Genomic DNA, 12189 nt, shown 5'->3' with positions numbered 1-12189 from the left:
CTTTTCTTTATATTCCTTGATTTAATTTTTCTGATTTTCCCTGGGGTTGGTATGTAAGTTATTACTGGAAAAGCAGGAACAATTAGCTTCAGCTTTCTGTATTCTCACCCAAAATACTATATTTATACTTAACAGTATCTGGACTATATCTAGATGATAAATTATGAATTCAGGTTTCTTTCATTCAGCAAATGAGAGAAAAGAAAGTTTGAAAATGTAAATTATTAGGAGAGAGGCAGAAATTTAGTCTTAGAGCATCTTTATTCCATTTGTATCGTCCACAAGATGTATGCCCTCTAAATTGCAGGATAATAGCTGAGGCAAAATAATTGCACTGACTACATTCCTCCATCTGGTACTTCCTTCATTAGTGTACTCTCAATCTTCACTGGATTAGCCAACTTCTCACAGACAGCATTTTTTAAACTAGTGCACTCATCGTAATAAACATATAAATCACGTATATATCCACAATACTTCCCATTGCTTAAGTCATTTGTGTTACTTCTGAACCTAAGAGAGAAAATAAAGAATTACACTTGATAAGTCAAATGTGAAACACATTCACAGAAAAAAATTACTTTTCAACATATCATTGCTACTAGGGTCTTCATTGTCTAAAGTAAATTTTAATTACCATTCAGAATGTCCAGAGTGCCCTTTATCCATTTTAATTGACAAATATGCAATTTCAAACACTGCCTGATTTCTCCCTGACTTTTTCCACTTTCTCACATCCGAAATATTTAATGTCCTTTACTTCCAGATGTAGCACCTCCCTTCACTAATACTTCATCTGATTTAGAATAATTCAATTCCATTAGATTCTCTAGTCTAACTGGGTCAGAAGTAAATCTTTGATACTGTCCTCCTCAAATGTTTTTCATAATCACCAAAACCAGGAATTAACCTAACGTATGATGCCTTAAGCTCACATCATCTCCAAGTGACTTCTCCTTCTAACCGTTTTTCAAAGATTTTGCTCTGAAGTTCTGAATAATTACCAGCCCCTAACAAAAGCTTACTGATCAGAGACCATGCATTAAAGACAAACTTGTATATTCAAAATATTATCTTTTGGAAAAAATGCAGCATCAATACTTGGGTCAGTAATAATGATTGTCAGTCAATAAATGAATTCATCAATTAAATTTTCAAAAGTTAAATTTCCAATTTGAGGTGATGTAATACAGATGTCATTGATCACAGCCACTTTCCAGAAACAAGTCCAAAAATAATGTTGAGAATAGAAGAGGAAAGGACATCATACATACGTACTGGTATATTATATATGATTATATATCATATACATATATAATGTATTATATATACATATACATTATTACATATTTTTATTTCAATACTGTTTCTTGGTGATTAGAAATATCTACTGTGTTTTCCATCGCATTATAGATTACCTTTCCATTACCAATAATTACATATAAACACATGGAAATTCTACTTTTTCTAAATAAGATTCCATGTACAGCCTCCCCTGATACACACACTACCTTTACCTCTAGTCCTTCACTCCAAGTGAGATCCTTTAAATATATATCCTTCTCTCCTCCATTTGTACGTATCTAATGCCCCGTTCTGTCCTCTCATTGCAAACTGCCAAAGATAGAGCTGCCTTGCCTTTCCGACCCATATTCCTAGACCTACTATTTCTATCTGGAGGAAAAAGCAAACAAAACAAAAAAAACAATCAAGGCTTCTATTTTCTGTGTGGCCCAGTGTGGCGAGGATGCAGGAAACTTAGGGTTTAGATTCAGTGTGGCAGCACCAGACACAGTTGCCCTGAGTTCACTCCTGCTTGATGTGTCCTCAACCAATAAATATGTATAAATTTGTGAGCTTACAACAGTATCCAGCAGGCTGAGACTCTGGTTTCCTCCTGTAATCTAATGCAGTCTGCTTCCCAAATTTGAGAGATTATAAAATACAAATGGAATTTTGGCTTTGTTGTAAGTAAGACTTCCTCCCAACCCAATTACAAGCAGAACAAATACCACATATGACTCTATTTATAATGGTATGTTTATAAGCACATTTCTTAATATATTACACAAAATAGTTGCTATATCCCATGTATACACTATACCATGTTCATGTGCATTTTATTCCTTTTATCAGAAGTGCTCTTCTAGTCTACCTCTAAATTTTTCATTCAGAAATGACTGTTTCAAATGTCAGTTATAACACAAATTTCAAAGCTGAAATTTATTTTTGGTTATTCTGTGTGTTCTTACTGAAGGATTATATTCTTTTTATCTGTATAATTATTTAATTAGTCTGTGCACATAATTGATGGTTATGTAACTACGGGAAGAATCAATCTTTCACTCATTTTTGAATTCCAGCAATAAGCACAATTTTACGTACACCTCAGAGCCCAGTAAGTTTTGTTGGCCTCTATAATTTTCTTAGATAAAAGCAGATTCCCAGAAATTTTCCCTTATTTGGCTATTATGAGTTTGTTAGTGACTTGTCAAAGTAATGAAAAGACATTTGTGGCAGCTTGTTCCATTATCAAACACATTAAACAAGGCTGATGAAAAAGAGACATTTAAAGATGTAATTTCATTTGAAGCCAGTTTTGATTGTCTAATGCTCCTGAGGAAAACACCTTTACTCAAACCAACTATAAAAATTCAACGAGAATAAAGAGTTACCAATCAGAGGAGCTAATTGTCTCATCCAAGAGCTTGGAGGGTGTGTAATCTTTTCTGGGAGATAATCCCAGCCAATGATTCCGTAATCTCCTGGATTTTATAAATTCCTACAGGAAATAGAGATGGTTTGTTAAAATAATTGTCTCATTATATCACAACATAATTTTTACAAATTACTTTTTTAAGGTAACATTTTGACGTTATACTACTACTTTTAAATGCCATTAAAAAAAAAAAAAACTGAGGCAAAGTGTCCTTACCATAGGATTACTAACCTAGACCTAACATAGACCTAACCATAGGTTACTGTCTCACATGGAGAAAGATCTACCAATCCATGCCTAACCTTAACTTAGGGTCAGTGAAGATCACAAACTTCAGGATTCAAATATTGAGCAGTCAAATAAAAACGTCCAGGGGCAAAGGAGGTGGTTAATCACTGTAGACACAAGTTAATAGAAACAGAAAGAGTAGGAGAAAAATGTAGCAAAGTCCAATGAGGGTGGTTATAGAAGAGAATTTAGAACCAGTCCAGAATTCTCTAGCCAGAGAAACAGATTTTCTCAGACATTGTTTTGAGTAAATAACTACAGTTAGATCATTTGAGAATGCTCAGATGAGGAAGAGACTATGGATTGTTTTCCCCCCTTCTATAAAGGAAGACAAAGATTCTTAGAGCAGAAAAGCTAAGACTTGTGGGAAATAAATTTTTTGCCTAAAAAATAAATATGTGATTACTGCCTGAGAGACTAGAAATGCTGAGTAATAAGTAACATATGGAGATATTATTTAGATATTAGAAAAAAGAAAATAAATAAATGCATAAATAAATCTTCCAGAGAGATAAGTTTTCTTGAGACCCAGGAACTCAGTGCAATACATCTGCTTGGCAGTTGCCTTTGCCATCCTCTCTTAATTCTACTTTTTTATACATATTTTATTCAAGTTATTGTTGTATTATAGTATATACTGACTTTTTCACTTAGTTAAAAAATACAAAAAGGTGGAATCAAAAACAAAGAATCTCCTCCTATGCAGATTTTATGGAATTGGTAGCCATTAGGAATAATTTCCATATCTTCTGTTTTTAGATAAATGCTGAGAAACCATGTTCTGTGATTTGACCCTGAAGTTCCAGTTTGGAAATGCTCACAAGACTTAAAGATTCTGGATGTCCCATGTCTACTCACCTGCCCATCAGCCTGTGAGATTCCACTGACACTAAAGTCCTAAGCTAAGGTTTTATATGATTTGCCTTGGCTATGCTACCCTGAGATAAAGATACGAAGTCTCAGTCACCTCATACCCCAACTTAAATAAGCCAGAGCCATGTCTGAATTAATATGGATCTTCCTCAACATGCCTTGCTCCTCTCTATTCTGATGGGAAAAATGACTTCCTCCTCATAGGCAAAGATCCATTGGCCGTACCAATACACTTTTGTTCTTAATCTTCAACAGGCTGGCATTGTGAGAAGAACATATCTTTTCACTTTTTTGCCATGCTTCGTAACCTTCAAGTAGTACATAGCAGCTGTCTTCATGCCATATCCATTGCTTTGGGCAAGGTTTACATTTGTGCTCTGGAAGATGAAGGTAGTTTGATTTGGTTTGTGTTGATAATCTTCATTATTCTTATCATTCCCATTATCCTTTATGTTAAATTAACCACATTTACCTGTCTTTCTTATTTTTACATCTTGAAGAAAATGAATCCTGTGTTCCAAGCCCCAATATACCACCACAATGTGTCCAAAATGTAATTTGAACAACATGTTTCAAATTTACAGTTGGATTCCAGTGTATTTTCCTACCTCAGGAATTCTGAATAATGTTTATTTTTTTTTCCTTTTGTCTTTTTTTGTATTGCTATATGGCAATAAAAGCTAATCACAAGAAACATCGTGTGGCGAGAATCAACCCCACAAACCTACATTAATTCTGCCTTCCCAACCAGAGCATTTCTAGCTCTCTGACTTGTTGAATATTTGGGAGACTTCTCAAGAGCACAAAAGAAAATGTTTTAATTATTATAGACACTGTTAAAGATATTAAAAGACCAATTTCTCCCAATTCCGAGGGTAGCACTAACTTTATTTCTTTTCTGTTGACTCTTATTAAACATTGAGTAAAATTTAGGAACAATGTCGCCCATAAAGAGATATCCTGTCCTTCCTATCTTCTTTTAACCTTAATGCCCACAATAACAGTATTAAACGTCAGATTAGAGATACCGTCTAGTGTTTTATTAAGTAAGTTTCATCCCCTAGTAATTTTGAGGTCTGTAGTTATTATTACTTTTTCTATTTTTCTTTGAACTGCATAGAAATATCAGTACATCCTCATTCAACCACATTTAATTCTTCCCTCTAAATAATGGCTTCCCAGGGAAAGGCTGCTAGCTATTGATGAAATGCTTTTCAATTCACTCCTAGGTTTAGTTAATTGTCTAATAAATAACACAGAGAGGAAAACAGGATTACCTTGATTGTTTCTATACAGCTCATGACATAATTTGGTGGCTATTTCTTGCAGTGTGATAGAGAGGTTCCTGATCTTCTCAGAATTATTCATGTTATGCCTCAGTTGTATAGAAATATTTCTCTGAAGTTCTTCTCTAAAATTTTGTAGTTCATTCAATTTTCCCACTTCTGTCTTCAAAGTTATATAAACTCCAGATAAAAAAAAATATGATAAAAAATTTTAATCCCTCAATACAACCATCACCTCCTTTTTGCTAAAATAGTATTAAGAACATTAAAGGTCTAAGAAGCAGTTACTTCACAAGAGTGAGGGAAAGAGACTAAGTACCGTATTATAAGCACCTAGTTACAAGTCCCCTTTGTGGGTATATCACCTATAATCCTTCCAAAGCCTCAATTCAGAGTAAACTTTCTTGTAAAACTCAAACGCTTCTAGGTGTTTTCCCTTTCGATCAAAACATGGGTAATACCTACACATGCTTCCTAAGACTCCCAGTCCAGTCAGCAGCAGAAGACACAGAAGAGTCAGGGCCACGGCTCTCTGACGCCATGCACGGGAAGCAGCAGGAGGTGCTGTGGAAGGCAAAACTGGCAAAGAGGTCTGGCAATGGTATAATCCTAATTTGAGTCATTCACTCATTCATTTTGCCTTTCTTTCTTTCCTAACATGTCCCTGGTCAAGAAATGTGCTTTGCTAAAAACTCAAGGACATTTTTAAATACCTGTTTAAAGAATAAGTCAAAAACATTTCATTAGTTATTTTGCATGCAAACTGGCTCTCACAAGAGAGGCTGTTAACTGGTAGGCTGACTCAAGAAACAAAGAGGCAAAAATGGGATTTAAAAGCAGAAGTAAGAAAACCAATTAGTCTGGATACAACATATCTTGTCCGTAAAATGTGGGGGAGCTGAGTAACTGGCATTTAACAGAGAGGTTAATCTAAGTATTCCTTCCTCCAATGGAAAATTGTGGGATGTCAAAGAAAATAATTTCAGTTACTTATATTTTTCCCAGAAAATCCTGAGAATTTGGCCATGGAACATAAATGATAGACTGTCTCTTTGTAACGTCTCTGGATGTCCTCCCATAGCCAGATGTTAGTTAGGCCAGATCTTAATTAGGCCAGATCTATGTCATTTCCTCATTAGAATTTTTTCATGCTTTTTAGTAACAAACTTTTCTTGAATGCTTCCTTTTAACTAAATAGTGAAGCCCAAAACAGATCATTTCCCTATAAAAAACCCCAGGAACTATGAATTTCATATTATAAATTAATTAGCATTAAATCACTATATTATTTAAATTATCATCATGTGTATATATGGATATTAGATATTTCAAGAAAATATGATTCAGGGATAACATGATAATCTTACTATACTCCTGATCTATGTCCTATACCTCACAGTTGGTAAAATACAGAGAGAATTGCAAATAAAATGTGAAACAACTTTTTTAGACTTTGGAAAATAGTTATTAGTGAAATAACTGCATAGTCAAGATCTTCCCTAAGGTTAGAAGCATGACTTCAAGTACTATCTTTCTTGAGAATTATTTTTTCACTTATTTACTTATTCAATTATGCAGAAGTTATCTATTGAGTACCATCTATACAGTAGACACTATTCTGGGTGCTAACAATACAAAAGTGAGCAACGCATACAACTCCTTTCTCTCATAAAAGATGTATTTCCATTGTGAGATAAAATAAGTGAATAATGATAGATAGATAGGTATATAGATGATAAATAGATTTCAAATTGTTCTATGGTATGCAGAGATTTGAAACTGAATTATATTACAGAGAGCAGGTAGTTCCGATCTTACAGCCAGTGAGAATCAGCATGCAGAATCAGTGCAGAGAACATTACAGGCAGCAAGAATATCTAATTCAAAGACCCTAATGTGAGGAAAAGCTTTATCTATTTAAAAAATAGAAAGTATTCACAGTGGCTAGAGAATTGTGTCCAAGGTGAGAAATGATGTTAGAGGTGGTCAAAGAAAAAGCAGGAGACAGATTATTTACAGACTTTGTTAGCCACAATAAGGGGATTGGAGTTACTTGGAAATCCACTAGAAGAGTTTAATCAAGAGGGGAAAATAATTGAGTTTTTTCCAGAAAAAAATTTCTGTTACTGGATATGTAGAATGAATTGTAAGGTTGCAGTATTGGAAGCAGGGAGAATAGCAAGAAACCTATTGCAGTATGCCATGCGTGAGAGAATACTAGCTTAATTTACTAGTATTAGAGACTGTGATGACCCATGAATAGATTAAGAATATGTTTTGAAGTTAGAATCTATAGTATAAATTTATGAAATGTTTATGAGAGATTTTTGGCTTGATAAAGTTAGTAGATAATAAGATATACATATTTATAGGCAGTATAGCATAATGATTTGCTGTGATGCTGAAAGCTATGCCACTGGTATTTTAAATATCAGCAAGGTCACTTAAGGTGGACAGGTTTCAGCAGAGCTTCCAGACTAAGACAGACTAGGAAGAAGGACCTGGCCACCCACTTCTGCAAAACTTGGCCATGAAAATCCAATGAATAGCAGTGGAGCATTGTCTGATGACATAGTACTGGAACATGAGAGGATGGTGCAGAAAGACCGAGGAGGGTTCTGCCCTGATGTACACATGGCCACTAAGAGTTGGAGTGAACTTAATGGCGCTAACAAAACTCACAGTGGTGAAAAGCACAGCACATTTTCTAGGGCCAGTATGCCTGGGGTTAAATCCTGGCTCTGCTGCTTATCACTTGTGGCACCACAGACAAGTTTGTTAGCCTCTCCGTGTCTTAGTTTCTACATTGATTAAAAAAGAAAGTCAAAGTTTTAGAGATTAAATGATTTAATATTTATAATACAATTAGAACAGTGCTGGCAAAGAGCAAACACTTGGTGACTGTATTTAAATATGTATTTATTCTTGTATTTAATGAGATGAGGGTGATTGAGGAGAGGGAGCAGTTTTAGAGGGAAAATAAATATTTCTATTTTTTCCATTTTAAATTTGAAATGAAATCAGAAACTTACATAGAAATGTGAAACACGCACTTGTATTTTCTAGTCTGGAGATCCAAGGAAAGATTATGAGGAGATATTTGAGTGTCATTATATTTGAATCCAAACGATCAAATGAGGCACTTAGCAAAGAGTATTTAGTGACACAAGGAAAGGGGACCCAGAACAGAGCCTGGAGTATTCCACAGTACAGAGTTTGATCAAAGGTGAAGAATTAAAAAAAAAAAAGACTCAGAGGGAGCAGCCCTTGTGGTGACAGAAACCATGAGGATATGTCCATGAGAATGTGCAACGAAAACGTTTAAAGAAGAGGGACTATTCAACTTTTCAGATGCTGCAGGGAAGTCAAGTAATAAAAGCGAAGAGATGTGACTATTGGGATGAAACAGGGAAGTCATCAGGGACCTAGACAACAATAGTCTCCATGGAACAATGAGGGAAGAAGCCTAACTGTTGAGAAGAGAATGAAAGATCAAGAATTGGGAGTCTGTGACAAAAGGTAATGACTTCAAAAAGTTGGATTGTGAAAGGAAATAAAGAAATGGAAGAATAATGGAGAGATTTAAGTGGTCAAGCAAGGATTGTGTCTTGTTAAAATAGGAGTAGTAGAGTGTGTTGTTGCACCAAGGAGGGATAATCAACTGGGGGAGGCAGAGAGCATAATAAAGCAAGCAAGAAAGGAGAAAATTATAGAAATGTCTTGGAGAGGACAAATGGATTGAAATTCAGAGCAAAATGAGGAGGTCTGTATTTTGATAAGTGTAAGTATATACTTTGTAAATACTATCTAGAAGTAAGGCAAAGTATGAATGAGGATATGGTAGGATGGAAATTTTAGCAGCAGAAAGAAAATGTGTAGAAGGAGGTAGGAGGAAAGCTTGTCAATTGAGAATGAGCTGGGCTTGAAAGTTTGTGTTTTTTTCACCAACACTGTTCAGCTGTTGAGGTGACGCACAGAGTGCATGGCTATTTAAGTTTAACCAGAATTTAGGTTTTTCAAGGAAAAACAACAGTATGTTGAAGGAGGTTGTACAAGAGAGTAAGGGTAGGTATTCTACAATATAAAGTTATATTACATAATATAGACTTTAAGCTGGATAAAGAGAAAATTAGACAAAATCGAGAAAGTGAACAGGACATGGATTCGAGGTTTCTATAGAATCAGAAAATTTCTGGAGTGGAAATTTACAGTAAGATGGATTAAGAGGACAGGAGATGGGAAGAGATGTAACGGGAAACATACAGGGCAATTATTGGTGTATTAAATTCATGGTATACTCATTCTCTTACACCATAAAAAAGGTGAAATACAAACAAGGAAATTAAGATAAAAAATACTGTAAAATCCTTAAACCCTTTCCTATTTAAAAAAATCTGTATTAAATGAAAAACCTACAGAATTGAGCTATTATTCCTTCTCAAGACTTACAATGCTGATAGATGGATCCAATATCTAACAATGGAAATTCTGAATTAGAATTTCAAAGAATGTTACATTTTAAGGGGAAAAAACATTTTAATAATACATGAGAATTCTTCTATTACACCTCTCTCCCAATTTTACTGTTTCAATCAAATTTCTCTGTTCTTCATAGCCACCATTTAAGTTATTTTTAACTTAAACACATTGATTTCAAGTACGAATATGCTGGGGAAGATATCACCCAAAAGCTCAGGAGTCAGGAGACAGGAGCTACATATGATAGGAGACATATGAGATTATGAGTAGGATGGAGATTGGGGTATACTTTATTAGAGTATAAACTGGAAGTCAACACAGGTAATCCCTTTATATCATAATTTAAATTAGAATGGAAAAATACAAAGCTTCCAAGTACAGTATGGCTTTGAATGTTATATCTTCCAGTATTTCTTTATCTTTTCTCATCCCTGAGTCTTTGATATGTCTTTTCATTTAACTTAACCTCTTCTGTATTTTAGTAAACTGGGAAGAGATCTCCAAAAGAAATAGGAAATTTTAGGATAATACATGCCTGACTTGGTAGAAAAATCAAATAACATCCTCTAAAAGTCCTCTCTGCCTCTTTTTCCCTTTGTCCGCCTGTCTCTGAATCTCTTTTAGACACACACACCCACGCGCAGACACAGACACACTCACTAGCATTTTCTTATAAAAAAGAACATACAAATCCAGAAGGTTCCTGGATAACATATGTTTCATGTTCCATGGCTTCCTTTCATGGGAAAAAAAACCCCAAACATTTTGCAATCCACTTACATGAAAATACTACTCTGTCTTAATTATTTAGAGTGTGATATTAAAAAACAGAAAATTCATAAAAGATTCAACATACTGATCAGTGCCTTAAAAATAAAAATTGTTATAGTCATTTTGTATGACACTTTGACAGCTTTAGTAAAAACGAGAGGCTTAATGAAAAAATCTAATTGAAGGATCATTGTCGAATCACTAACACCTAAGACGCAGGGCTTCTATCCTTACACTTCTACCACCTTACAACACATCCAGAGCTCAAAATCTTACCTTTTATCCCCAATTGGTCAAACTCCTGGATATTTTCTGTCTTACTGGAGTCATGAAATTTTAGATCTGCATAAGTAACTTCTTCAGACATTGATGGCTATGAAAAGAAAAGTCGACAAACTGTAAAAAAAAAAAAAAAGATGAGGTTGAACTAACACAGTTAACTTTAAACAGAAGTTGTGATTCCAAACTTATGTTTGTAAACGGAAGCTTAAACTTACAAGCTTAAACTTCTGTTTTGAAACCCACTGTGTCAATCACCCACAGGTCTGCAAACGAGCTGCAGTCCATCTGTGGCCTCAGAAAGAACAAAGAGATGTAGCAAGAGGGAACATCTTTCTTCCTCTTCTCTCTTCCTTTTTCTCATTTCTCTATATCTACCAACTACAGAAGTAGTTTTTAAAAATGTCTTGGATATTATTAGTGTCCTGCAAGGGGGCACAAATCACTAACACCACATGGTGCAGATACAACATAGAATTTATTAAAGAAAAACTCTCAAGAAGAGAAATGACAGGTAGGACACAGTCCTCACTCACTCGCTATTCTACAGCAGTGGCCTGGCATAGGTATCTTGTATGTGTCATGGCAAAGGTCCTGATAGAGGGGTTTGCCTTAGCCTGGAGACTGCACATGCACAGACAGCACTCCCAGAGGGAGGGAGATCATAAGCCCCAACCTGTCACCCTGTCACATGGTATAGGTTAGCCTAAGAGGAGCTAGGGAAATCCTGGTTTCTCTAGTAACAAGAGACATATTAAGGGATCTGAGGCCCAGGAACCATGCCAGGGAGTATGCACACTGATGGTTGGTATACCAAACACCCTAGAAATAGCTTTGCAGGCCAGGAAAACTGAGATCAGCCTTGCTGTCTCTGCAGACTGGCTCAATCCTGTTGATTGAGTTCATCTGAGCTACCAAAAGGGGAGAGGAAAAGAGTCTCCAGGGTCCTGCAGGTCAGTGTCTTCTAAGTTTGACTCAGCATTCTTAGCAGGCAGAGGCTCATTCATTTGTTGATCAAGCACACATGTTAGAGGTGGGGGTTGGAGAATGACTCTTTTTGAGCAAGTTCTATCCTAATTTTCATTAGTAAATCTTACCTTGAAATTGATAGCAATATTGCCACATATAAGATAGTAAATAAAAAATTTAAAAAAAAAGAAAAAAATCACAGCAATAAAATACCTATTGGAGAAGCTATAAAATACCAAAATGAAGAAAACTTTAAAACTTTTTTAAAAGAAAAAAATTAAAAATAAACTTGGTTTTGAATTGCAAGCATAAAAATTCTAAAAAGATATCAATCCTCCTAAATTTATCCAAACATTCAATATCAACTTATTTGAAATACTGAGATTTTTTTCCTGATGATTGTTAGAAAGCTATTGAAATTCAACTGAAAATATAAGTGTGAGCATATTGCCAGTAAATTTAAAGGAAAGCATATGCAAACTATGTAATCATTATCTCATCCTAGGCACTTTACTAATGCTGGTT

The 12189-nt window shown here is 35.0% G+C and overlaps 1 protein-coding gene across 5 annotated transcripts; it reads right to left on the bottom strand.

Annotated features, from left to right (window-relative positions):
- Positions 1 to 242: 242 nt before the first annotated feature.
- CLEC12A (C-type lectin domain family 12 member A) lies at positions 243 to 11080 on the bottom strand. Of its 5 annotated transcripts, none has more exons than XM_014740691.3 (7): positions 10914 to 11080; positions 10693 to 10812; positions 5632 to 5730; positions 5158 to 5346; positions 4106 to 4257; positions 2676 to 2782; positions 243 to 513 (listed from the first exon to the last, which is right to left on the bottom strand). In XM_014740691.3, the coding sequence occupies exons 2-7, from the start codon at positions 10781 to 10783 to the stop codon at positions 339 to 341; spliced, it is 813 nt and encodes a 270-aa protein (XP_014596177.1). In that variant the 5' UTR covers positions 10784 to 10812; positions 10914 to 11080; the 3' UTR covers positions 243 to 338. The 5 variants fall into 5 exon arrangements, with proteins under 5 accessions (XP_014596177.1, XP_014596176.1, XP_014596178.1 ...); XM_014740690.3 differs by having other exon boundaries at positions 5632 to 5745; positions 10914 to 11054; XM_014740692.3 differs by lacking the exon at positions 5632 to 5730 and having other exon boundaries at positions 10914 to 11054.
- Between the last annotated feature and the right edge of the window lie 1109 nt (positions 11081 to 12189).

The sequence above is a fragment of the Equus caballus genome, chromosome 6 (assembly GCF_041296265.1).
Source record: "Equus caballus isolate H_3958 breed thoroughbred chromosome 6, TB-T2T, whole genome shotgun sequence".
NCBI classification, from domain to species: Eukaryota; Metazoa; Chordata; class Mammalia; order Perissodactyla; family Equidae; genus Equus; species Equus caballus.
Note: the sequence above shows the minus strand (reverse complement) of the source record. Positions and strands in the feature narration are given on the sequence as shown.